Here is a 26,572-nt window from a genome sequence, read left to right as displayed (position 1 = left end):
TTCAATTTGGGGCTGGAGGAGGTGATTTTCAGCCTGCTTTGTTTAGAAAGAGAAAGTTTTTGGCTGCGAAGGGCAAGCTCTGGGTGCAGACCCTGCAGGTCACACCGTGCGCTCCCGGCCGTGCGCATGCACAGGGCGAGCGGTCAGGGGCAGAAATGGGAGGGTTTCTCCCAAATCCTTGCGTCTGCAGGATTTCCTGGGTCTATTGTCCTCTCCGGCAAGCCCTCCGTGCAGAGCAGCCTCCAAGGCCGCACGCAAGGTCAGCGGCACAAATAATCCCCGCAGCCTCCGGATGCCGACACCGCAGCAGGCGCCGGCTCCCTCCGGCAGCCCCACAAAGCCTGGGCAAGGCAAAACCCTACAAGCCTTTTGTTCCAGGCTGACAGCACCCACTCGTTGCATTCATCCCCTCCTTTTCCATCCCAAGAGGAAGCTGGTGGGGAGCCGCAGAGCCCGCGCCGTACCTGGCCTTCCTGAGCACACCCACCCGCATTCAAAGCAGCCTCCCCAAAAATAGCTGCTGGAACAATGGGGCCATTGTCGGGGCGAGGTGCCGAGCTCCTGGTTTTTCCCCTTTCCATGCCTGCCTTTTCCCTCCAGCAGCCCCGAAAGCCACCGTGACCATGCACGTGTGTTTGCTCAGCAGCCCCATGGTTTTCAGCTCATTGTATCCATCGGAAACAGCCGGCGGTTGGGGGGGGGGGAAACGGCTAAGAATAAAAACACTTGACGCTATACTCTAAGTAAAAATAACAAATGCGGCTCTCTTTTGTCCCGTTAACACTGGGAAAGGGGTGGGCTGGGGAAGGGGCAGGATGGTGGAGCCCAGAGAGCCCGAGCTGCGTTCCCACAGCCCCGCGTCCCCGTTCTCGGCCATCCTGCCTTCCTTCTGCCTTCACACTTCTCGTTTTAGCTCCGGCTGCAAACGCCGCCTCTCGGGCTCCTTTCTCCGTCTCTACGTCAAGGCACCGCATATGGCACCGCCGCCAAGTTCGCTGCCAAACCCCACGCTCAGGAAGAAATAGGGCAGGGGAGTCTTTCACGTTCGGCTGCCAAACCCGGCTGGGTCTCAGCAGCTGAATCTCCCCCTGATTTACAACTCCGAGCAGCCAGGGAGGGAGGCGCAAGAGGAGCTCCCGCAAACCCTGATAATTCCCAAACGTTTTCCACCGCCACCTGCAGGAAGGGGCTCGGGGCTGAGCACCATGAGGAAACGTGGCCAGGCACGGCTCTAAAATAATTCCGTGACCCTTTGAAGCCCCGAAAGCAGGCGGCTGCAGCTCTTTGACCAGGAAAAATAAAATTTCCAAGTCAAAGCGAGGCGCTCCCGCCCCAGCCGCCAGCTGAAGGCAGCGGCACGGCTCGGCGCCCACGAGCACTTGGTATTTTTATCCTCACAGCCCCCACGGGGAGAGCTCAGCGCCCGCTTCCTTCTCGTGCCTGCGATTCCCCCGCGCAAATGCGCAAGGCGGAGAGGAGCGCAGCGCTCACACGGGGGGCGAGCACCCTGCCAGAGGGGAGGGGAGGGCAGCGAGGTCTGACCCATAGGGAACAGGAAGGGCTGCAAAAAAAGCAGCACACGAAATATCAACAGGAAACCTGGAGGGTTCAAAGAGCCGTGGAGAGGATGCTCTCTGCGTGACCCCCCGGTGGGAAGCGGTGTGGGGACAGGGGGGGACCCCAGCACCGAGCACCCCTCGGTTCCCAGCAAGAAGTACGTCACCCACACGCTTTTTTTTCCATTCTTTATTTCACTGATCTCATTCTCACTTTGGTCGACAGGTCTGAAAGGGTTTTTTTGGTAGCTGTTCTTTTTTTTTTTTTTCTTCCTCTTTTCTCGAACTCGAACCCACTTTCTCTTTTAAAAAAACTATAGAAGTATGGTAATGAGTCATCGATAATAAATAGATATTTGTTAGTTCACAAAGTTAAAGTGCTTTGAGAAGAGATGTAAGAAGCTCTGTCCTAGACTCGGGGAGGTTTCGTGGAAATGTAGTGCAGTAGGAAGCTCTGGCCTGTTGTCCATAGTCACGAGACGCTCGTGGCATCTCTCCCCCTTGCCAAAAAACCCCGGGGCTCGGCTGGGCACAGCCCACCCAGTGCTCTTCCCACCCAGAGCCTCTGAGGGAGCAGCAGAAGCATTGGACACGACGCCCCTGCCTTGCACAGCCCGAGGCCGGGGGTTTTCAGAACTCAAAGAGGGCTGGGAAAGGCTCGGACAAGGTGCGGGATCGCCCCGTGCGCGCGGGCGCAGGGAGAGCGTCCCGTTTTTCACAGTTTAGTCTTGCTCGGAGGCCTCAGAGCCCAGGGGAAGGGATCTGCCACCCTCCCCTGGCTCCTCATGCAGCTCCCGGCGGGTGGAAGTGGCTGCAGCCCCCCTGCCTGCCTGCAGCGCCCTGAGATCTGCAGCCTGGCTCCTCTTTCCCTGAGGGAGCCCAGTCCCTGGCGAGGAGGGAGCTCCGGGAGCAGGGCTGCCTGCTGCTTAGCTCAATGCCCTTAGCTGCCTGCGGCAGAGTTGTGCGTTTAAACGTCTTCCCAGGGCCTCCCGGGTTTGGTTGGGGCTCCGCTTCCACCTCTCCTTTCAGGCTCCGGGAAAGCGAGGACCCTTTGGTCTGTCCCCTCCCCACACCCCAAAGCTAGTCATCCTCCAAGCCTTTTCCATGCAAAACGCTGACTCTGTGCCTGCCCTTCCGTGCAGGTGAGCCCCGATGCCCCCCCAGGGCACAGCCGCCTGCCAGAGAAAGGACAAAACCCTCCCGGAGCAGGAGGGGACTGGCGAGTGTCACTGGGAGCAAATCCAGCTGCTTGCCAGCTCGGGCAGGCGTCAGCCGCGAGAAACCTGGAGGCGTCAGTCCCCACTCGGAGGGAAGCACAGATCAAACAGTCCGAAAGGCCAAGGGCTGACTCCTCCTCTTCATCACATGCAGGTTCCCGAAGAGAGGAGCCGTGGTGCCCTGAGGATCAGTGCATGCACATCTGCATAGTCCCCTGAACAAAGTCTGCGCCCAGTGCACGCTCAGGATGCGCTCGGGGAGCAGGCTGAAGCCACCCCGCTCCCGCTTCTGGCACAGCGAGCGTCCCCCGTGCCACTGGGTGCCCCTTCCTTCCCCCCCCCCCCATCCCCTGCTCCGCCTGGCCCTGTAGCTGCCTCTTCCTCCCACTCTCTCTTCCATCAAGGCCGAAGATGAGGGGCTGCTGCCCGCAGCGGCAGGACCCCCCTGGGGACAACGATTCACATCCGAGGAGCGCCTACGAGAACGGGACCAGGACGGGAAGCGCGGGGAGAGCAGCAGCAGCACCGGGAAGGTGGGAACACTTCCCCGTCCCGCTCAGTGCAGGAGCTCCACCAGCAGCACCGCCAGGAGCAGCGGCAGCCAGGAGCCCAGCGTGGTGGTGGCGTGGCCCTTCTGCGACATGAAGCGGAGCTGGTTCACCAGGCGCTCCCGCACCAGCGCCTGCTTGAAGCCGTCCTCCTCCGACTCGCAGAGGTAGTGGCCGTAGTGAGCGTGGCTGACGTTCTGGATGAAGTAGAAGCAGTCCGGCTGCGGGTGGGTGTTGTTGCAGGTCTTGATGAGGGTGTCGTTGTGGTACCAGTTGTAGGTGGCGTAGTGGGACTCCACCGGGCAGTTGAGGAAGTAGCGGGAGAAAGGGACGACGGTGATGTTCTGGTAGGTGTCTGCTGGGAGAGAGGGAGAAGGGTTTGATGAGACTGGCACCTCAAAAGTCCAGAAGGAAGAACATGTGGGTCACTGAGGACACGTTACATGGCCAATTAATGATAACAGCAGGGCGTGAACCACACCTGAAGTCCTCAGGGCTCTTCTCCCTGGGCAGCAGCACCCCCAGCGTGAGCCCCCAGCTCACAGACCTCCCCCCACGGCAGCACCAAGCCTTGCCACGGAGGAGAAACGAGGCCAAGCAAGATGGTTTATGGCAGCGTAGCCGTTTCCAGATGTGCTGACAGCTCCTTGGCCATGAAGGGCTGTTTGGGAGCTCGGTGTGTTTGCACAGCAGGCAGACTGCTGGCTGTAGGGTAGGAGGTTCAATGTTGCATCACGTCTGCTGCTCCCCGCAGTTGGGTAGGGTCGTTTAGGTCGTGGGTGTCTCAGCCTCAGCCTGAGGGCCCAAGCTTGGCCACCAGAGGCTTCAAGCTCGTGGGATTGAACCCTGCAGGCCTGACCTACATTGTTTGTTTGGTTTTTAGCTAACAAACACGTCACCCAGTGGTTAGCTCCACGCTGAGACACGCTCAGTGTCCCGGCTGCGGTGCGGTCACCGTGAGCTCACCAGCAGCGGGCTGTAACAGCCTGTCCAACCCCTACAAACATTTGGGAACCAATCAGCCTGTCTCAGACACACCATGGCCAAACCTTTCACATACCTTCCGTAACTTTGCCCTTCTGGCACTTTCCTTGCCACGGGTTCAGGTCCAGGTTCTGGTGCACCTCCCTGGCAGATGGGAACAGGCATTAACAACGCGGTAACAGCAGGGAAACCACGCTCTGGGGCTACAAAAGGGATGGCCCTTACGGGACGTGGTGGGTCAGAAAGCTTAAACACCGAGCTGGGTGGGGAAAAACACCACCCCCGTGCTCAGGAGGTTGGTGGATGACCAACGTGAGACCCAGCAGCCTCACCTCACCGCCACCGACCACCACAATCTTAATTTCCATCTCTGAGGGTGACCATAATGGGGCAGAACCCGTGGTGCGATGGAGCCGTGCGCATTTCGAGCAGCAGGAGAGGAGCCGGGTGCTCGGGTTGTAGGGAACCCACTGACACCTCCTCCCACGGAGCAGGGGTGGTGCAGGAGGGCCGGATCAGAGCTGTGTGCTGGTGCTGCCGGGACACGACGGGACCTGCCTCTGATGGCAAAACGGCCCCAAAACCACCCGCAGGAAGGGGAACGGGGCCGGGAAGGGGAATGGGGCCAGGAAGGGGAACGGGCTAGGCACTTCTTGAGATAAAGGAGATGAAAGAGCCACGTACGGGTTCTGATGGACGGCCTGGCAGCGCCCGCCAGCCCAGCCGCAGTAGGGGTCCCTGGCCAGCAGGCAGCTCTCGCAGTTGTTGCGGTACAGCCCGCACATGGCCATGGGCACCTCCACCACCCTGCTCGCCGAGCCCACGTACAGCATCGCCTGCAGGAAAGAAGCAGAGGGGCTGAGCGAGGCAGCACCCTGCCCCGGCACCGCCGTGGGAGCGTCTGGCACCTCTCGGAGGAAATGTTCCCACATTTCGGCACCGGGTTGGAGATCCCACCAGCAGGGCTGCTCGCTCTCCAGGCAGCGCAGCCGCACGGAGCTTGCTCCCTGTCGTGGGAGGGCAAGCAGCCATCCTCCCCCCAGCAGCCCGAGGTATAAAGAAGTTTGCTGCATCAGTTGTCGCCTCCGGGATGGAGCAGCAGATCCCCCCCAAACCCAGCCAGGGGCTGCTTCCAGGGCTCGGGGCTGGCATCGAGCTGTCCGTGCCTGCCTCCGCTGCCGTGGTTAACGCCGGAGCCTGGCCAGGCAGGCACCCACCCGCTCGTGGTCCAGGATCATGGACTGGATGGGCTCCTTCCTGGAGAAGACCTGGATCTCCATGATGTTCTGCACCCCCTCCGGCAGCTCCACCACCTTGTGGATGGAGCCCTTGTCTGCAAAGAAAGACGGGAGAACCCCGGTGAAGGAGGCTGAGCGGAAAGGCGAGGAGGGGGGACTGCAGCCTCAGGGGGGGAACGAGGGCAGGGAACCAGCTCCGGGACCTCAGCCCCCGCTGTGGCAGACGAGGCTGTATGCCTGAAGCCAGCACCCCAGAGGAGCCTGGAACCTTTCTCAGAAGGGGCTGTGTTTTTTTTTCTGCTTCTGGGAAATCATCCTACAAACAATAGTGCTTCCCATGGCAGAGCCTTGCCATCCTCCCAGCCGAAAGCCATGAGGAACCAATTTCCCCTGTCACCCCCTGGGACTTGGCCGTGCTGGCTGTGTTCAGCCACACCACAATGGCCTGAGGGAAGGCAAACCAACTGCTCTCCCGCTTATCTCTGATCTGATCGCTGCCCTGCTCTGGCTCACCACTTGCCTGAGGCTGAGACCGGGACTTCTGCATTTCTGGATTGTAAGTAAACCAACTTCCCTCCCTGGTTAAATGACATCACAAACCGGTGATTTAAGAAAGTCGGTTTGTTTGTTAGAGGTGTGGGAAGACTGATCCTGGCAGAACAGGGCTCGGGCATCCTCGCCATTTACCCTCTTTTAGTTGTTGCCTGGTTTTCTCTTCCCAAATATCTGACCCCTTCCCCACTGGACAGAAAGAGGGGACCCAGGAGGGGCCAGGCAGGGATTAGGACCCCCCCTCTTGCTCCAGGTGCTGGCCCTTGCCTTCACACCCACCCCAGCGTGGGTGGGAAGCTGCCTGCCAAGCCCTGCAGCGTGGAACAAGCTGCCTTGCAGGGATCTGGAAGGCACTGCAGGCACTCAGCTAACGCCTGGGGCACGGGAACAATATGAGCATGGGTGGGCCCTAGCCCAACCCAGGCCACCTACGGAGACTCGTCTGCGTTTTTTTAATCACAGACTGGGAAACAAAAGCTGGGGAAAGTCCTCTCAGAAAGCCAAGGAACAGAATGCAGGTGCAGGAAAGGGATGAGCAGAGCTCTAGGGCGCCAGCCTGGGCAGCAAGATGGGCAAGAGAGAGGGGAGCACTGTGCTAGGGACCCTTCAGACACCTTTTTAGACCACTTGAGAAGCCAGGAGGCCCTGACTCAGCTCTCCAGCGTCGCACAGAGGATGGAGCTTTTGCTCTGCCACCCTGTTTGCCTGCAGGGGAACCTCGGGCTTGGCCCAGCACCGTGGGGACCCCGGTGGCTGTGCCGAGCTGGCCGTGCCTCCAGCCGGAGCCGCAGGAACTCTGCACTGCTGCACCAGAGCGAGCAGGGCCAGGAGGTGACAGCACGGGGCCCTTTGTCAAAGGATCTCTGCTTGGCAGCATAAAACTGTAAAAACTGCACCTGGGGAGGGCCTTGCTACCCCTCGTCTGCCCTAAAAACACTCAGCCTGAGACCTCTGTGCCACCCAGCAGGGTAAATCCCAGGCGTTGGGGTTCTGCTCTCAAGCTCCCTTGGCTCCCTGCCCCAAGGGGAAAGCAGCCAGGGGACCCCAAAGGCTCGCAGTACCTGTAGCCAGATAGAGCACGGTGTATTGCTGTCCCTCCCTCACCGAGACCTTGTGCACCCCGATCTTCTGGTAGCGGTGCTTGTTGTGGAACAGGGGGCTCCTGCTGGGGGCGAGGGGCTCCACCCGGTCCTCCACCTCCGGGTGGCTGTCGGCGATCTTGAAGGTCTCGCTGGGGGTGTGCTGCCCAGAGGAAACGCACTGCACCAGGAGGGAACAAGAGGCAGCGTCAGAGGCAGGCAGATCCCCGGGGGTGACATTTGGGGGCAGAAGGGAAAAGGACAGGGCACAGGGGCCTCCCACCCCAGCACAGAGCCCGCTGCCTGCCCCCTCAGGTGCACGGGATCCCAAAGCAGGTGGGAAAGCACGGGGCAAACACCTTAGCCACAAACCTGGCGGTCCCATAGCCCTTCCCCTGCTGCAAAAGTTGCAGCTTGTGGGATTCAGACCCTGCCATCCCCCAGCAGCCTCTCCCCACGCTGCTATTTCCTGCCAGGTCAGCTGCGTATCAAAAAATTAAGGGCTGGGCTAGATCGGGGTGGACAAACGCCTTGTGTCGGCGAGCACAATGCAGGACATTGTCCTCCAGCCTCACGCAGAAGCACTCCGACCTGTTTGCCACGGCACAGAAGGGCCTCTCTGCCTTTTCTTTCTACAAAGGTGTTGGACCTTATCCAGCCTTTTCATGTTTCCAGCAATGAAGCTCAGATCCTTCCCGCAGTGCCCGCAGCCTGTCCAAACCTGGCGCCCGCCTGGCTGGGACCCTCACCTGCCCCAGCTACTCCAGCAGCAGCAGCAGCAGGGCAGGGAGCAGCTCTCCTCGTGACGTGGGCATCTTTTACCCCCCCACTCACCTGCCCAGGCTTGATCTCTGGGTTGGGACCGTTGTAGCCCTTGAGTTTGGAGGTCCGAAACACGTCGTCAATGTCCCCGAAGGAGTAGACACACACAGCAGAGCTTCCCCTGGGGGCAACAAGGCAGAGAGGGTCAGGGAGGCACTGGCCATCACCTGGGGCATGGCTGCACGTGTTGAAACTTTGCTGCCCCATGTCCATTCGGGCAATTTTCCAGCCACGTGCCTGCCAGAGAGAACACAGGGCTGAAAGCAAGGACTTCCAGCACCCCCCCGTCCTGCAAAGCCCCTCACCAGGTGTTGGTGAAGAGCCCGTAGACTTTGGATTCCCTCCAGTTGCTCGCCGGGACAAAGAAGACATCTTGCAGCCAGTTGAAGTTGCCCTTGGTGGCGGGGTCGACACAAATCAAGCTGGCCTTCAGGAAGGTGGTCCACTTGGAAGCGGAGAGCGAACTGGTTCCCCCTTTGTCTTCCTGGGGGGGAGAAGCAGCAGGGAGTCAGGGGTTGGCAGAGAACAGCACAAAGCCCTCTCCATCCAGCATCCTGGGTGGATAACTGGGGGATGCTCCAGAGACAGATTTGACACTGCAACGCTTGTGCACCTCTCTAAGAGCCCAGTGAGACAGGGCAGGGCTTTGTGTCCCCTACAGGTGACACTCTCACCTCCCCACCACACGCTGCTCCCACGGTACCTTACACAGCTGGGCCACTCGGGAGATGTTCCTGGGTGCCTCGAGGCTCTTGTCGGGGTTGTCTTCACGGAAGAAGTAGTAAATTTTGTCCTGGTGACTCTCCTCGTGCTTTAAGGTGGTGGCTTTGACAAACTGAGGGTCTGAAAAGGGAAGCGAGCCATCAGAAAACCTCGTCCTGAGCACGCACGCTCCAGGAACACAAGCTCATCCGAAAGCCTCCGGTGGGTAAGGGACATGCCCAAACCCTTTTTCTCTACACGACCCATCACAGCACATGAAAGACCATGCACCACCTTCCCACCGCTTCATACACCACCTTCCCAGCGGGTTCTCCTCCCCCTCCATCCCCCAGGCACCCATTTTCTTGAAGGCCAAGTCCCCAGAGCCCAGCCTTGGCTGCTTAGCCACAAAGCAACCCCCTTCTCCCTTCTGCACAGCAGAGCTATAACCACGCAGGAACACTCCCTCGGTGGAGAGAGCTGCCCTGGTGTTCGGCGTGGAAAACCCGGTGATGCTTTTCCTATTAACACACCGCTGCCACAAAGGGCATCCCCAGCAGCAGCAGGGTCCCTCCGGGCATCGTTAGCCAGAAGCCCCACGGCAGGGAGCTCTCTGTCAGCGTGGGACCAGCCCCGTGGCTCAACAATCTCCCGTTCCCCGGGGAGGCTTGGGGGAAGCAGTAAGGCTGTGGAAGTGGAGGTGGGTCCCTTCTCCCCGCTCCCACCACCCCCACGTGCAGACCAACAGGCTCCTGCCCTGCAGGCACGGCTGGCTGGGGATTTGGAAAGAGTCCCTGCCCTGCCTGGAAGCCGTTCTTCCTCTTTCCACCAGCAGCTGATGGGCACCTTTACACAACCAGCCCCTGCCACGGGACTCGCCACCCATTTCTCTCCATTTCCCCATCTCCCCGCCCCGAGCAAGAGGAACTCGTGTGCCAGTTGCTTTCGCCCCGAAGCAAGGAGGTGAAGTTCCCCCAGCTGGCAGCAGCAGAGCTGGGGGCAGCCACTGGGTTCCCCCTCACCAGAAAGGACCCGAGCAGCCCAAATTCTCTGCTGGGAAGGGCAAAGCAGCGGATCCCACGCTCCTGTACTCACTCTGCATCACCGTGTCGCTTGTGTAGAGCTCTCCACCCCCCCTGACCCGCCGAAAGCGGGGTATCTTGCCGTTCTGCTGGCTCTTCTTGATGGTGGAGTAGATGTCAGGATCTGCGGGACAGGAAGGCTCGTTTGCAGCAGGCTGGTTTGCAGCGGGGGCAGGAGGGTTTGGGAGAGGAAAGCAAAGAGCCGAGAAGCGCGTGGGCACGCAGACAGGCTGAGGGGGCTGGCAGAAGGACGAGCAGCTCAATGAGGCAAAAGCAAGACTGCCAGCTAAAGCAGGGGGACGCAGCCCTCGGGGCTCCCAGGTGCCCCTTTTCGCCCACCCGAATTGCATGGCACGCGAGCAGCCAGACTTACAGTCAACGACCACAAGGGAATTCGCGTCAGGGGTGAAAGGAGCAAGACCTCTGCCGTCCTGCGGAGAGCCCTTCTGCCTCTGCGTCTGGGGAAGGACAGAAAGGGCCTTAGATAAGGTGAGATAAGAAGCACAATCACTCCGGGACAGGGCAGGAGAGCCAGGTGCCTGCATTCTCCCCCAGCCAAGCGAGCTGGGGTAACCTCTGGCTCTGCCCATGCCATCATGAGAAGCTCCTCAAGGGAGTTTGAGTTCCCTGGGCATCAAGGACTCCTGAGCTCTTGTTTTGACTTTGGGCCCGCTCCCAAATTGTGCTGCATCCCCCAGAGCCCCCGCTGTCCGGTGGAAGAGACCCCAGGAGGAGCAGGGAGCTCGGCCCCAGTCCCCCAAGCAGTGAGCCCGGTGCTGAGGGACCCCCAGCGTACCAAGTTCCAGCAGGTGGGAGCGCAGGCGCCGGTCCCGCACACCAACATCCCATCTCCGTGCTTCGCCACTAAGGTGATGAAATTTTTGTTGTCCTCCTGCAGGAGAGAGAAGAGGCCCGTGAGCAGCTGCTGATGGCAGAGCACGGCCCTGCAGCACTACCAAGCACCCTGCTACGTGGCTTCGTATTTTTCCCATAGGTGTTAAACCCAAAGGAGGGTACCGATACCATCCCACCCGCCCTCCACTGCAGCTCTTCACCCAGAGGAAACACGTGAGGAGCTTACAGAGCCCCTTCCCCAGCAGCCCAAGCCCCCCAAGCCTCACACGCTGTTCCCCCATGGGCAGGACCTACCGGGCTCCCAGGTTTCAAGCACTGTCCCCCATTTTCCACGGGGAAGTCTTCCTGGAATAAAAGAGGAAGAAAGAAGCTTTAATTGCTGCCCTCTCTGAGACAGCTAACGGGGGCTGCGTTTCATGTGTTAGCAAAGCAAAGCCAGCATGTCAGTGAGAAGGACATCAAACCCCCCAGCTCGAGGGGTCCAAGGGTTGGGACACACGAACCCCCGCTGTTCCTGGGCATGAGGAGGGAAGTTTCTGGGCACAAACTGCAGCAATTGGGTTGTTTGAGAAGGAGAAGAATGGGTCATGTGAAAGCTAACTGCCCCTGGGGCTTTCCTGCTGTTTTTTTTATCTTGGTGCCCAGCTGAGCCAGAACTCGCCGCTTTTGAGAAAAACCAGCCTGGGCAGTGAAAGAGGAGGGGAATCCAGCTCCTCCCCAGTGCCACGAGTCCGAGCATCCCCTCCCATGCTAAAGAAAGGGAAATGAGAAATCCCAGCAGCAAAGACCTCAGGAGGACCACAGCCTGCGAAGAACCCACCCACGATTGGCACAGGACACTTCCCGATGCTGTGGGCAGGTGGGGCAGGCTGGGCACAGACTGGACCCTTCCAGTCCCGATTTTTTGCTGCCCACAAAGGCTGCAGGAAGGATGCTGAGCGCTTGGCGACGGAGCCCTGGGGCCAGGCAGAGCGCCCTTACCACGTAGTTCTCGGAGGTCGCAAAGTCGTGGTAGTAAAGCCTCCCCTCTCCCCCAACGTAGATGGCCGAGGTGTTCTCCTCGTGGTAAAAGACAGGATACTTCTCGCTCCTCGGAAAGGCAAACTCCCTCGCGCCTGGGAGGAGCAGAGAGAAGATTTTCATCAGCACAGGCGCAGGCTGCTGCAGAACAGCCGCAGCCAACGCGGGCTGCTGGGCTCCCTTCCCGCGTCCTTGGGGCGAGCGAGGAGAAAAACAAGGACACGGGGCTCTGCGGGGCGGCTGATGGAGGGGGAAGGACTTTGATGCGGGAGGCTCTTGGAAGAGGCGAGCAGGAGCTGCGAGCGCCTCATCCACGTGCTCCTGCCCTGGAGGCTGAGGTGGGACTGACTGGGTTTGGAGCCACCAGGGAACGCAACCCCCAGGGTCAAAGCCCCGATGGTGCAGGGGAAGGAAGGAAGCAGGTAAAGCTGAGCTGCAAGAGCCAGGCCCCGTGTCACAACCGCTTGCTGCAAATGGGAAGCGTCCTGAGCCCAGCTGGAGGAAGGGCAGCTCGTCCTCCCCACCTCCCCTTCCTCTTTCACCTTCTAGCCTTCCCAGCTCCCGTTCCCTGCATCGTCCTCCTCTCCCCTCTCAGCTGTGGGAGGCTGCAGCAGCTCAGGGTCAGGCAGCACAGCCTCGAGCATCCTCCCCCGGGCTCTTTGCTCTCTGCCGGTGGGAGGCAGAGGTCCTGCAGCCCCCCCGGGATGCTGCTGCCTCCTCTGAAGCTTGCAGCAGCCCTGCAGGGCTCAGCACCACGGCAGCACGTGCCGCAAGCTGGAGGCTGCTCTGTTCATAGCTGCAGTTCGCAGCAATCACCAAGAGGGAGTGGGATCCAGGGGAAAAACCTCGGATCAGGACCGAGCTCGCCGGCGCTCCCTTTCCACATCTGCCTCTTCCCCCTCTTTCCCAAGAAGAAGGCCTCCCCTGCCAAGCGCTGCTGTTCCCAGCAGACAGACAAAGGTTGCGTTTGCCTCGGGAGCTGGCTGGCTGCACAGACAGGCAATTAATCAGTGGCACGTGTCCCTCTATTTATAGGGCCACTTGGCAGGGGCAGAGGACGATCGCCGCACAGCCCCAGTGCTTCCTCCCTGCCTGGAGCGCACTGCGCAGGGATCTTGGAACACCCCACAGAGCCCAAAGTTAGGAAAAAAAACACACAAAAAACAAAACCCAGCAGTATTAGAAGTCTCTCAGCCTCCTGAATGCCTGATTATTTAGGGCTTTTTCCCCAATTCAGCACACGAGTGGCGTGGGGGAGCTGCTCGGGGTGGCTGGCTGGGACACCCCCCGGGCTGTGGCTCTTGGCTAACGCGTGGGGCGCTTGCAGGAAAGCTTCCCCAGCCAGCACAACCCGTGGCCAACACACCACAGGAAGGTTTGGCTGGACTTCAGCACGCTTTTGCTCTTCTTTTCAAGCCTCCAGCCCTCGATCCGTGGCCATTGCCCACTTCTCGCCCTCCTGCACACACCGGGCGCTGTGACCGTGCCACCCTCGGTTTCGTTTTGGGGCTTTTCCCTCGCAGCTCCTCTTTCATAAGCTCCGAGAGCTCTGCCAACCTGCTTCCTAGCAAGGACACACTTCTCTTCAAGCAGCCAGAAACAAACAAGCCCAAAACAATAATTCGGTTGGCGCCAACACATTATTTATCCTGCTGCTCCCCGGGGACTGCTCTGAATCACTGAGCTGAGGATAAACACCGCTGCTAGCCAGGGCCCAGAGGCGTTTCCAGCTTTGATTTACCCTGATCTGGAAGGGAGACTTCCAAAGGTGTTTCTGTGAGCGGGAGCAGGGTGCCCCTGCCTCCGGGTCGGGGTGCTGGCTCGATCCCCTTCACATCCAGCAGGTCTGTGGGAGCAGCCCTGCCGTCCCACGCCATGGTTTTGGGGTAGGAAAGGCTCCAAGAGCCATGGGGAAGATGAGGATGAGGGCATGTAAAGGCTGAGGGCACAGCGCAGTGCCCAGGCCACGTTCCCAAAGAAGGGGACGACCCCAAGCTTCGGAAAACAGGGGGCGGGCAGATTTCCAGGGCCCTGCTAACCCGGCCGAGTCTCTCCGCCTGGCATTTAATGCAAACCCCACTGTCAGCACACAAATCAATGGCACGATTGTCAATTGAAATGCTAACCCGGGGCCGGAGGGATGAATAGGAGAAAGAGCAGCTTTGTGCTTTGCCGGCGAGATGAGGAACGCCGGAGCAGATTGAAGAATAATAATAATATTAAACGAGAGAGAGAGGGAGGGAGCCTAGTGCATCTCGGAGGATGCCTGGAGGGTGAGGTAATGGAGGAGATGAAGGACAAGAGATGCTGCAGACAAGGGCAGGGAGGCCCACCCTAAACAGAGTGGCACAGATAAATTCTGCTCCTAATGGGGCCGAGGACGGCACAGGCTGACCTCCTCAGGCATGGCTCGGGGGATCGGTGCTTTAAGGACAGCCAAAGGGCTCCGCTTTGCTGCGGATCCAGGAGCCCAGAGCCTGGGCAGTGCCCTGGATGCAGGAGAAGCTGCTCGCAGCCTCCTCCTCAAAGCAGCTGTCTGCAGATGCTCCAGCCAGGGAAACAGCATGGGAGTGCGGGCTCGTTACAGACAAATTCATCAGAGCAGCTCCATCCCCAGCTCGGGGGCTGAGTCAGCTGCAAAGCCCCGCTGTCCTCCTGGCTGAAGGGGAATCATGCCAGCCCCTCCGCGGCCCCCCGATGCTCATCAGGCAGCAGGCGAGTCCTTGTAGGGTGACGAGTCCCTGATGCTGCCCTAAAATGGACGGGGTTGTTTGGATCCGCTCTGACGCCAGCGTTTTAAAAGGAAGAACTGAAATAAAGATTAGGATTAAAAAAAAAAAAGAGGAGATGGGGACCTTCCGCCTCTCGGGCACAGCGCTGATGCAGCCGAGAGCAATGTCCCTGAGAAATCCTTCACTGCTGATAACTCTTGTCAGCTGGGGAGCCTGCCTGGGTAAATGAAGAGAGAAAATCAGGCAGAGCAGGGAGCTCACCTGCTCCCTGGGACTGCCCTTGCTCTGCACCACAGGGACTGGGGAGCATCTGTGCAGCCCCAGCTGGAAAAGCTCCCATCCGGGCAGCCCCAGGAGGATTTGAGCCCTTTCGGGGCACACAGAGGTTTCCAAACCCGATTGCTAAGCGGCACTAGGACCTGTGCCAACACCATCATGAACCCAACCCTGGCGGCGTGACGCCGGTGACACCGCCACCTGCCCTGCCGCCCATCCTTTGCTGGCTCCTTCCTTTCCCCCTCGCCTCCCCGGCTTCGTGTGTTCCTTCCTGAGCTGGCGGGAGGGGACACGACCTTCCTCGTGGCACGTCACCGTCTCCGCCGTCATCCATCCTCACCGCGCTGGCTGAGCTCAGCTGGGAGGCAGGAGGAGAAGCCTCCCTCGGCACTGACTCACGGCCGGGCACTTACACCTGTGCCGCCGTGAGTCAGGGCTGAGCAACCCCAGGAATGTGGCAAGCTCCTGTTATCGCCTCTTTTTTGGGAGTATCGGGGCCACCCAGCCTCAGCGGATGCCCGACAGACGGCACGGCACGGGCTGTCGGCAGCTGTCCTTTAAAGGCAGGGAGGAGAGCCCAGCCTCAGCCCTGACACCACGCCACGCTTCCAGTTTCACCATGAGGCTTCCCTCGCTCCGTGAAATCACATGGGATCGTGACACAAGGAAACCAGCTCCTGTCGTCACAGCCGGCTGGTGATTCAAGAGCTGGCTCACCTTCCCCTTGGAAGCGCTCTTTCTGGGACTTTTCTACGAAAAGTACTGGTTTTGGAGAAATGCTTCTTCTCTAGATGAGACAACCCAGGAGGGGCACCCTGTGGGTTTTGTTCTGGCCTGCCAGGGGAATTGGAGGGCTGTGAATCACGAGGTCTCCGGCTCGCCCCCGGCCAGCTCAAGGTGCCAAAAGCGATAACCTTTTCCCTGGGGGGAGGGAGGGTTCTGAGAAAGAGGTAAACCCACTTCCTTCGCACTGCTCAGGTAAAACCTGGCCTGGAGGTGACAGCAGCCACTTCTCCAAGGGGCCAGACCGAAAGGAGCAGAACTGAGCCAGCCCTCGAGGCTCCTACCCCCGACCCCTCCAAGCTCGCCTCCCTCCAGAGCACCCCAGCAGGGGGCTGTGCTGCCTGCTTTCCCCTCCCGGTCTCTCCTCTCCCCAGAGGTGTTTTTTGGGTGCTGAATCTCCCTGCCTCACCCCTCAAGTCTCCCACGGCACGGGCTAAACCACTCCAGAGCCGTGGGGCAGCAGTGATGGAAACAAGGCAGCCAGTGTGCTAAAAATGTCTTTTTAAACAAAACAACAAAAAAAACAGATGCAGACACATGTGTTTCCTGCTGCTCCGAGCCCTCTCGGCGACCACACAGCTCCCCGTGACGGGGGGAGCCCCGCTTGTGCCCCACGCCTGGCAGCTGCTGCCCGCCTGCCCACCACGAGAGCCTTACACAGCAGGGCTGTGGGCAGCCTGCCCCCATCTCTCCGGTCCGTGGGCAGGACAAAACCACCAGCACAAGCATTTTGGTACAGCTGGAGTCCACGAGGTTGTGGCCAGCTGCTCTGGGAAGGGCAGGGACCAGGAAAGCCGGTCAGACAAACCATCCTGGGGGCATCAGTCATCTCCGAGGCATTTCGTGACCGCACAACGCAGCCTTCGTGGGCCAGGGGAGGGTCCTGGCCAGACGGGGTCAGCACGCTGCCCTGCTGCAGCCACATTCCCAGGGATGCACTTCCTGCATCCTAAAAAACAAGGGTGTGTCCAAAAGGCTAGCGTAAATGGGCTCCCCGTGGAAGCAACGCGCTTTCTCGTCAGCCTGGGCTATAAAAGCCCTGATGGTGACGTGCCCGTGGCCTCCATCCTGCAGGAACTGTTGTGGTTTGGTTCCTGAAAGCTGGACCGAAAGCTCTCCCGAGCTGAGAGCGAGCGCTGGGGCTGCTGTCTTTATTTTCCACCCGTGATCATCCCTTCACATGGAAAAGCACAGAGCCCAGCACCGGGCAGCAGAAGCAGCCCGCTGCAGGCAGCAGAGCATCGAGGGAATGCACAAAGGGCTCAGCGCTTGCAGAAAGCTGCTGCTGCCACCACAGGAGGTGCAAAAAGCACAGAGGGGGGGACGCGCAGCTGGGAAGCCCACGGTACTCAAAACCACACCTGCCCGCCTTCACGCGTTTCGCTCCTCTTTCTTCTTTCAAGTCTGCAGCAGGCGAGCGGCGGAGTTCAGCTGCTTGCTATTTCTCAGCCTGTCTCGCCCCCAAGACAGCTTGGAGGCGAGCCCCGTTTAATCACCTGCCAAGAAACCTCCCGCCGTCTGCCCTCCTCTCTGCAGAGGGACTTGGCCGCCCCGAGCCAGGTTCCCTCCGAGCCCCGCTGCTTGCCTGCTCTTTGGCTTCCTCCCCGGCCGCTCCTGCAATCGCGGGACGTTCGTGCCATGAAAAGCAAAATGCTCCGGAGCAGAGGAAACAATTCAGCCGGTGTTATCGGGGATATGTTGAGTGCTTTGTTCCTGCCCGAGCTCTCAGCCCCTGCGTGGCCCGACGTGCCCAGAAGGGCTGCGCTAACGCGGGAGGAAAGGCTGGAGCTCGGAGAGCACAGCCAAGCCAGACAAACGTGCTTTCTTAAAGCAGCATCAAAGGCACGAAGCGTTCGGGCAGATTAATGATTTCTGCTCTTTCTGGTAAGCTCTGCGGCGGCCTGGCAGCGCTATTCAGCACAGGGGTGAGCCAGGGCAGGAAGAAAGGGAAAAACCTCTCCGCTTGGTAATGCAGCTGCTGGGCACGGGCACGCCTGCTCCAAAGGCTTTCTGTGCGCTGCACAGCCTTTATTTCCTCTGCGAGGGGCTGCCAAGCTGCAGCCGGAGCAGGCGTCGGTCCCAAACGCCCCCTCAGCCAGCAACAATGAGAAAAGCCCCCTAACCTGCGGCCAGAAGAAACGAGCCTTGAATTCAAAGCCATCAGCCGGGATTTTGCGAGCGCAGGCAGCACCGCTCAGCCCTCTGAAGCCTCAAGCCAGTGTTTGGCGCTCCAGGAAAGGCAGCTTTCTCCTAATTAAAGGCAAAATGCCTGTGTGACAGGCACTGCGGTGCTTTCCACGCTCAGGCAGCAGGAAGGAGGCAGGCTAACACGCTACCAACATGCCCCGGCCCCTTCCGCACGTCCCCCCTCCCCAAATCATGCAGCACCGTGCCTCTGCAAGACGAGCCCAGAGCAGAGCTGATTCCCGGGTGCCCCAGGAGGCAGCTCGCAGCCAGGGCTGCCATCTCGCAGGTATGCTTCCCCTGCCAGCCCCGAGCGAGCTGCAGGCTGCACCCCACCGCCCGGGGCTGCTAAATTTAGAGCCAGGGTTTGTTCCTTTCCAGAAGAGGCTCTCCGTAATGACAGCCCCGAGCTGCGCCGTGTTCCGCTGCAAGCCGGGGGAGCCTCGGCCTGTGGTTACGGTGTTTGGTCGTACGGCCCCTGGAAAACCCAGGACAAAAGGGATGTTTTTAGCAGGAGAGCTATCTGCGGAGCGCGGCTGCCCCTCCTAGCAGGCGCATCAACTTCCAGAGGGCGGCTTCTCATAAAAAGCCTTCCAGGATGAAAAGCGCCGCGAGCACCTCTGCGCACAGCCCCCATGCAAAAGCCTCTTTCCCTATTATCCTAAGCAGCAGCCATCTCCCCGCTGACAGCATCTGAGCATCCTTTGGGCTGCCAGCCCTCTGCTGCATGCCCCAGCCCCTGTGGGGCACCAGCTTCACGGAGCAGGGAGAGATGCGCGGCTCCGGAGCAAGGACCAAATTCCAGTTCCCTCCACGAAGCAGAGGAGATAACACCCGCAGCAAAGGGACTTGAGCCAGCAGGGCCCTGCCACGCTCATCGCATCCCTGTCACAGGCTTCCCATCCCTTCTGGCTCTGTGCTGGGAAGGCCACGCAAACCTTCCAGCATCCCCACCCCACTGTCCCCATCCCACACCACATCCCCTCTTCCCTGTCCATTTTTGGCTGCGTTAGTCAGATTTGGAAAGCAAACCGCTGCTAGCTTGTAAAAACCGGCCAGGCATCCGAGCCCTGGCCAGACTTTCCAACCCTTTCCCAGTGTGAGCAACTCCCCGGCTGTTGTGTCTGCCTGCAAACATCCAGCAAACATTCAGCACGGAAACTCCCACGGCTCCTCCAGCCCGTGGCACCTGCTCCTCTCCGCGGCCAACGCAGGCAAACAATTCCCTCCAGTCTAAGCAGAGTCGGAGCTGCTGGGGGCTGCCAAGACAACCGGCTGCGGGTTTGGGGCTGGGTGGTTAGAGCAGCAGAGAACCAGAGCTCTGCTAAGGGCTGGATGAGGTTTATTAGGGGCACGGAGTACCTCTTGCTCCATCCCGGAGCTGCTCTGAAACTCACGGAGATTGCAGGAGGTGTTTGTGAGCCTGGCAGCATTCCTCCTGCCTCCCTGCACACACCGGACACGGGCACGCCGGGTGGAGCTGGCACGGCGAGGCAGAACGGGAGGATGAGGAACAGGAGAAACAAGTCCTATTTCTGGGGCACCCAGGAATAGCTCCGCTCCAGAGGCTGCAGCTCAGCAGGACGGAGCTGAGCCGAGCTGCACAATGCGCAATTTCCTTGCAGCTCCAATCCCAGCCTTCCTGCTTCTTTAAAAAGCATCCTGCCTTGAAGTTTATATTTAGTTCGGACTGCCTGAGGACACGGAGCTGGACTATATCACCTGTAATGGGTTCCCAGCCCCGTTTTCCCCAGCTCTGCCCCTGGCCGTGCCTGAGGGCTGGCACAGCTGCGGCTCTGGCCCTGGCCCAGCCCCGAGCGTTGCAGCGAGGCAGCCACAACTTTTTATTTTTTTTATGAGTTTGCCCGTATCTGCTGGTTTTGTGTCACGTTCTGGTAACAGGAGGTGGCTGTGATTCACTCACTCGGTTTGTTTGTCTTTTTTTTTTTTTTTCAATCTGCACAGAAGAGCAAGAAATTATTTTCAACCAACATTTTATGATACCAGCATCTCCCACCCTGTGAAAACGAGCCGGCTGCAGAAAATAGCACTGCTGGGAAAGTGAGAAGCTTTCTCCTGGAAATGTTGATGCCGCGAGAGCTTGGTGTAGCAGTACCCTACAAGATGTTTCACACTCTTGGGACCGTGGCACCTCCAAAAGTGGTGGCACCACGGAGCAGCAGCTGGTGGTGGCACTGCCATCCCTCCTCTTACCTCCGTCCCCCATCAGCTCTTACTTTCCTTTGCTAGCTGCAGGCACAAGGAGGCACGAAGAGCTCCTGGAAGAGCTCCTGGAGGCAGGGGCACTCGCTGCTGGCAGCGTTCCTCCCAGCCCACTGAGCTGAGGCTTGGCACAGCCTCTGGACTAGGGGCAGCGTGGGGTTTTTCCAGGAACTCTAATTTAAGCCCTCCTGAACCGGCCCCAGCTCCTCAACTCGGTTGAGGCAGCCAAGGGTCAAGTGTACGATCTTCCTCTTGCCCTGCAACACCGGTTTCACTCCTGCGAGCTATGGAACAGCTCGAAACCAGTCCCCTCCAGCCCCGAAATCCCCGTTAGCCTCGCCTGTCGATCAGCCTGCATCCCACCCCAAGGTGTGACTGCAGCAGGGAGCCAGGGAAGGGCCGTGAGCTTCTCTCAGGTCTACGCACGCAGGGGTACGCCAGGACACGGCCGGCTGAAGAGTGGCAGTGGCTAAAAACGATTCCCGTGCCGCATGAACCCCCAGTGAGAGGAGCTGGCTGCCCCTGCCCTCGGGCTCCTCGCGGCGCTCCCCGGCTCTCCCGATGCTCGGTGACTTTCCGGTCAGCAGGCAGCAGCCTGGGGTCCCACCTCCCCGCTCCACGCAGGGTTTGGCACCCGGAGAGCTCTGCCCAGCTCTGCTACCAGGGCTGGCGAGCAGGAGCTCGGCGTGGGAGCTGCGTGCACCTCTCCAAACAAAGCCCAGCTGGCCGCTGTTTGGTTAGGGAAAGCCGGGGAGGACAAACAGAAGGAAATGTAACCTTGCACACCGTGTTCTCGCCTGATACACCTGCCTCTGTACAAGCACGGGCTGCTAAGGCTCCACTCGCCCCCACCCCACAGATCTCAGCGGATCAGGGATGTGGCACCGCAGACCCCAGCCCGTGCCGGGTGAGCTGCGAAGGGGAAGGCGCCAAACTCCCCAGCAGAAAAAGGGATCTGAAGCACTTCAGACATGACCCCTGGTCCGGAGCTGACCTCAGCCCTTTGCTCTGCCTTCTCCCCAAGAGGAAGAAATCCTGCAGAGTCAGACGTGCTTTCAAAGAACTGCTTAACCAGCGTTATATGGGAGCCAGCCACCTGCGCTGGCTGCTGCCAGAGCTCCTTCCCCACCGCCTTCGGGGCTAAACGCTGCTGTTTGGGAAAACGTGCCCCTGCCTCGCCCCGTCCTGCGCTGCCTTACAGAGGCAGGAGTGGGGAATAAAGGCAGAGCAGGCGCCCTGTCCGAGCCTCGGGGCTGGGTTTATGTGCAGAGCACTCCAGGAGAGATAAAGGCAGACCTGCAGCACACTTTGTTCCAGCCACGTCCCCGTCCCCAGGACTGCAGAATCACTTAGGGCCGGGTCGTTCCCAACCCCGAGGCAGGCCAACTCGGTTTCTTTGTCTTCAGAGCCGAGCTCTGGCTTGTGCCACCGAAGCCAGCAGCCTTTTCTTTCTGCTGACAGCACACAATGTCACCTCACCTAGCTCCTCCATGGCGATCAGACAATGAAGGACTGCGGGGTGAAACGGCAGAGAGGGGTTGGGGCTGCCTGCAGCGGGGCCAGGGATGTCCCCAGACCCAGCAGGGCGATGACAAGGGGAGCAGGGCAGGGGCTGGGAGAGGAAAGGGCAGCTGCAGCTTCTCCCAGTGCCATTTTCCTTCTCTTCCCCCAGAGCAGCAGCCGGGGAGGGATGCTGCACACTTACCCTCCCCTCCTGGAAAGGGCTGGGCTCAGGCCAGTGCCAGGAGGGAATTTCTCCGTCCTCCGTACCTGGTGCTAGCGCTGGGCCGTGGCATGTAAGAAATTTAATCACGTGAAGAGCTGCCAGCTCCTGCAGAGCCCAGGGTCAAGGCCAGCTCCCCAAAGGGCAGAGGTGCCACCGAGCACAACGCGACCCCTTACACGAGACCCACGAGTGGCTCTCAGCAAGCGTGCCGCACACTGCCCCTGCGAGCTCCCTAATTGAAGTCGTGTCCCACTTTAGCTTTTCCACAGTAAAAAAAAAAAAAAAAAAAAGCACAGAGAAAAGCACAAGCTGATCCCTTCTGAGGGAAGCATCCCAGCGCTAATTGGCTTCGGTGCTCCTCGGCGCCAGCTCCTCGCTGCGTTTAATGTCAGGGAAGCCACCATCTGACACAGATGCTCGCAAAGGCCAAATGAGCGCGTGGTGCGCGCACGCCAAGAGCGGCACAGAGCAGGTGGGAAGGAACCCCTCGAGCCCACTTCCCCCCCCCCCAAGCCCACTTTTACCCCAGAACGGGCGTTTCCAACCCCAGCACCCAGCACCAACGCAACTTTTCCTTTCCCTTAAGCGGGGCAGGGGAAGTTCCTGCCGAGAAATGCGTGACCCCATCCTCCGGCTCCACTTCTGCACCAGTTTCTTTTGTCCCCGCTTCATTTACCCGGGGATGAAATTAATGAGGCGTTACTAATGGCAACCTTTAGCCACTCTCTCTTCCAGCGTGAGGTTTGACAGCTCGATGCCACCTCTGCCCGCACACCCCCGGCCCTTCCCTCTGCCCCCGGCCCCTCATCCCAGGCAGAAACGAGCCCGGCAGAAGAATAACAGATGGTGCAGGAGAAAGCACAGAAAATCCGCGTCCTCTGAAGTTCTCTGCGCACAGAGGAGCTGTTGTGCTGCAGAGCAGCATGAGATCTGCAGCTCAGCTCAGCCCCGGGGTTAGACAAACACCATAACCACCGGGGACAAGACGGGGTCTTTTGTTAAAGCCTCCCTGGAGGGTATTCCTCAAAGAGCTGGGAAGGCTCGTGATAAAACCAGCAAGCTCTACCCTGCTCCTTTCAGCGCATGGATCTCGGGCTGCGCTCTCCGCGTAAGCCCCCTCCCTCCAAAGCAGTTCTTTGTTCAGGTCTGCTAGCATTAGAGCCCCGTCCTCCTGTGTCACTGCCGTTGGATATATGTGCCCCTGAGGACAGAGACCCTCGGTAAATGTTTAGTTACCGAACTCACGTTCGGCTAGCTAGCAGGGTGAGCAAGCCGGGTTAATTAGAAATGTAACTTCCACGCAAAGACACTTCTCCATTTCTCCCCGTGAGTTAGAGGAAACGCTTACTCTGCCCGTTTCAGGACGTGGGCTTTTTGACAGCCTTTAACACAGCCAGCCTGTAGCAAAACGCTTTTAGAATACAAAAAGGAAAGGATTTGGCAGCGAGGCGGCTGTAGAAATTCACCAAAAGCTACCAAGGACACCAGAAGCCCCTCCAGAGATCACAGGCGTTTCAGGGAGAGCCCCACGTCCCCCCGAGGAGACAAAAGCACTGCAGAAAAGCCCGACTGCCCTCCAAAGAGGGGACAAACAGCACGGGGAGCAGCCAGCAGCTGCGCACGCCGGCGCTGCGTCTGGGGCAGGACTCACCTTGGGGAGCCGTGATGATCCTGGGGTTCACCTTGGAGCGCCCCGCCGCACGCACCCCCAGCCGGCAGGCACACAGGGCCGCCAGGAGGGCCACCAGGGACCTGCTGGCCATTTTTCAGCGCTTCGGCGAGCTGAGATCCTGAGCTTCTGAAGCTGACAGCCGCATCGGGTGTCTTATACAATGGAGAAGAAGAACCAATGAATTGTACGGAGGCGTGGCCGTGGCACTGAGCCCTTTCGATTTCTTAGCACCAGCAGTCGCTTAAAATCCTCAGCCCTTGGTACGTTCAGGCTCTGCTGGAGTTTTTGGGTCCCCCTGTCTTTCAGCCCTGCATCTGGGAGGGGAAGGTGGGGGTCTGACGGCTTCGATCGCCCTCTTGAAAAAGCTGCAGCTGGCGCACAGCCCGCAGGGAACTCAGAAAGCGACAAGGCTCATAGCAGGAACACTGAAGTTGGTATAAATGAAGTAAGAATGAAAATACCTGTATGAGAAAGCACAAGAAGCAACAGCAGCCCCCGAGGCTGCAGCACTGCTAACGAAGGGTGCTCCTGTACTCAGGGGACACGTGGAGCCAGCACCGCCGTGCTCTGGCGTTGCAGCAGGGACAGCTCATGGACAGAGCGCCCTGCGGACCTCACGCATTAGCCTTCTCGCTGCCAGTGCTATGAGAATATAATAACAAAGCCTCAGTCCTAATAACACACGGGATGACCCAAAAATCTGTCATCAAGAGTCTGGTATTCTTCCTGACACAAATACCAGACACGACGACAGCGTCCCTTGGTGTCAGTGATCCTTGCTAAACCAGTCAAACTCACATCCCGCAGCTTACACATGTTTGGATGAGGGCGTGGGTGTGAGTGAGTGTACGAAATCCTCCTACGAGCCGCGGTGAGTACACATTCCCTTCCCTAGGACCCTGCCCTGGCTTCCGTTGCGCTCCCCTTTTCCGAAAGGAGGAGATGCCAGGCACCCCTGGCCGTGGGGCTGAGGGACGTCACCGTGCTCTGCCAGACCTCCCCTCGCCATCAGGAGGCCAGCACGGGCTGACAGCCTTTGTGGAGCGCTGCGAGGGTTGTTAATGAGAAGAGCAGGGAATTACGCACAAGGAAAGCAAGGTCGGACGTGAGCAGAATAGGAGAGCCCCGTGGGGAACTCGCAGGGCTGAGAGATGCAGCTGTGCTCTTCAAAGTCCGTATTGAAGCCAGACCCGGGGCCGCCCCGCACCTGACGGAGATGAACAGCGGCAGGGCGAGGGGGCATTCTGAAGGAAGCAAAAAAAAAATTAATGAGCCAGCTGCTTGTGAATTTGTAAGGACCCCGAGGAATTTCCCTCCAAGCTTAAGCGCGGGGTTTCAGCTCTCTCTTTAACCAAATATCTGCTTGGGTAATTACGGCGTGATAACACACAGATCATCTCTGGCTTTTCGCTTTTGGACATGGTGATTCCCAGCCTCGAACCGTTCTGCACCACTGCTCGCATCAAGGCAACCGCCCACTCTGCCCCAGAAGCGGGTATTTCTTCACCCACCCCGGGGACCCCAGAGGTGCTAACCCCCCTTCGCACTCGCCTTCGTGCAGTAAAGGTCAGAGAAGGCTTGCTGAAAAATGTGTAATCCATTAAGGCTCTTTCACACAGTCAGGAGTGAAAAAGAAACATCAGGGCACCATTCAGGAACCACCAGCCAAAGCCGTCCAACCCATGCTGGCTCCTTAATAAACGCAGGGAGTTGGCATGTTGTACCTACCCCAAATTTAGGCTACCCTATTAAAGTCGCATACATTATCTGCTTTGTCTTTCGCGGCCCGACACAGCTGGTGGGCCGGGAGACTGGCGTTGAACTCCCACTCTCAACAAAGTCACCACGCGGTGACACAGAGGGGTTCTGCTCCGAGATGAACTGGGCAAGTTTCTGCCTTATTAGAGCTGTAAATCCTTTGCTTTGCCCTTTGCCTTGCTTCTGACTAACAAAGCTTGGTACCCTGCATGGTTAGCTTACAGTTTTGTTGTTTTTTTCCCCCACCTACAGCTACAGACAATGCTCCTGTGTACAAAATCCAGCTTCCAACTCCCCCACGAGTTTGGAAACGTTCGCTCCATCTCCCGTGCCACCGGCTGAGCCACCCCTTGAGCACGACCGCGCTGTGGCCCTGGATTCAGACTGATGCTGCAGCACCCACGCCGAGCAGCAGACTCAGCAGACAGCTTGCTGCAGGCTCCTGTTACGTGGGATCCCTGTGCTGGATCGTAACCGTCAGGGCTCCACGCCTGGAGATAGGGGAAGGCTGACAAATCCCCGGGAGAAAGGTCTTGGGGTAGGCCAGGCCAGTTCCAGCCCCAGCAGGCAGCACAGTCGGGTGCTTGTCCTCAGCCCCTGCGTTGCAGGAGATCACACGTGGTTAAACACAAAGCTGCTAAGCCATCTCTATGGGTCAGCTGCCAGCAAAGGAAAAAAAAATGTGGTGGAACACGTAGGCATACACAAGCATCCCACCCAACACGCTGATTACATCTCTCTTTAAATCAACAGTCCCCATTAAAAGTGAGCGTTCACCCCAAGGATTTATTGCTCCCCCCAGCAGCTGCAGCTCCCTTTAGGATCCCTCCTCCTCCTCCTCCTCCTCCCTGCAAGCACCCCCAGTGCAGCAGCACGATTGTGATCAGCTGGGGTGAGCCTGACTCACATACACAAACACCCAGCCTGCACAGGACGTTACAGCATACAGATGAGATCTGGAGGCTGGAGGGAGCAGCCTCACGCTGTGCCACGCACGGAGAAAATAACCCACCTATAAGGCACCCGAAGGCAGGGCTGCCCCGAGAGAGATACGAAGCAGCACGGAGCAACGCTGAGTGCCTGAGGCTGGCTGGAGGAGCAGCCAAGCTCGCAGAGCTGCTTATCGCCGTGAAAACCAGGTGAGATCTTCTCTCTGCTGTGCCTCCTCTTCCAGAAAGCTAACAGGCGTAGCTCGATCTCTGGCTGCCATCAGCTGTGACAGCTTCAGAAAAGACCAGAGGAGCAGCTCTCCGAACGGGGCACAAAGGGCTGAGGACATTTGCCAGGACGGTCACTGCTGATGCATGGAGGTGTTTCCACACTCCCTCCCTGGCTGAGATCAGGACTGCTGATCTGCACGTGCTGGCACAAAGACCCTGCTGCTGGATGGGCTGATGCCCCACGAGGCCGGGACACGATTATAAATGACCATTGCAGAGCCTTGGAAGACCAGAGCTGCTACGTTTTACCCCTTGCACTTCACCTTTGGCAGCAGGTAGACTTAGAAGAATTTGAAGAGGAGAAAAGTGAAATTCCACTCACTGTTTCTTTTGGCACTGACCT

General features: G+C 59.0%; 1 protein-coding gene across 2 annotated transcripts; it reads right to left on the bottom strand.

Annotated features, from left to right (window-relative positions):
* Positions 1–1,770: 1,770 nt before the first annotated feature.
* On the bottom strand, positions 1,771–23,434 carry SEMA7A (semaphorin 7A (JohnMiltonHagen blood group)). 2 transcript variants are annotated; one of them, XM_068695827.1, is made up of 14 exons: positions 23,231–23,434; positions 11,617–11,750; positions 10,930–10,980; positions 10,577–10,672; positions 10,154–10,238; positions 9,794–9,904; positions 8,700–8,839; positions 8,302–8,480; positions 8,009–8,117; positions 7,157–7,355; positions 5,523–5,638; positions 4,990–5,141; positions 4,382–4,449; positions 1,771–3,679 (listed from the first exon to the last, which is right to left on the bottom strand). In XM_068695827.1, exons 1-14 carry the CDS (start codon positions 23,340–23,342, stop codon positions 3,330–3,332), a joined length of 1,902 nt encoding a protein of 633 aa, XP_068551928.1. In that variant the 5' UTR covers positions 23,343–23,434; the 3' UTR covers positions 1,771–3,329. The 2 variants fall into 2 exon arrangements, with proteins under 2 accessions (XP_068551928.1, XP_068551929.1); XM_068695828.1 differs by having other exon boundaries at positions 1,771–3,676; positions 23,231–23,433.
* Between the last annotated feature and the right edge of the window lie 3,138 nt (positions 23,435–26,572).

The sequence above is a fragment of the Anas acuta genome, chromosome 12, assembly GCF_963932015.1.
Source record: "Anas acuta chromosome 12, bAnaAcu1.1, whole genome shotgun sequence".
Lineage (NCBI taxonomy): Eukaryota > Metazoa > Chordata > Aves > Anseriformes > Anatidae > Anas > Anas acuta.
Note: the sequence above shows the minus strand (reverse complement) of the source record. Positions and strands in the feature narration are given on the sequence as shown.

Excerpts from the sequence above, each read along its gene's own strand:
- SEMA7A (XM_068695827.1), bottom strand. The coding sequence starts at position 23,342 with ATGGCCAGCAGGTCCCTGGTGGCCCTCCTGGCGGCCCTGTGTGCCTGC. Across the intron at positions 10,239-10,576 it reads CTCCCACCTGCTGGAACTTG|ACGCAGAGGCAGAAGGGCTC; the intron begins GTACGCTGGGGG and ends GTCCTTCCCCAG. Across the intron at positions 8,840-9,793 it reads AAGCGACACGGTGATGCAGA|ACCCTCAGTTTGTCAAAGCC; the intron begins GTGAGTACAGGA and ends TTCCCTTTTCAG.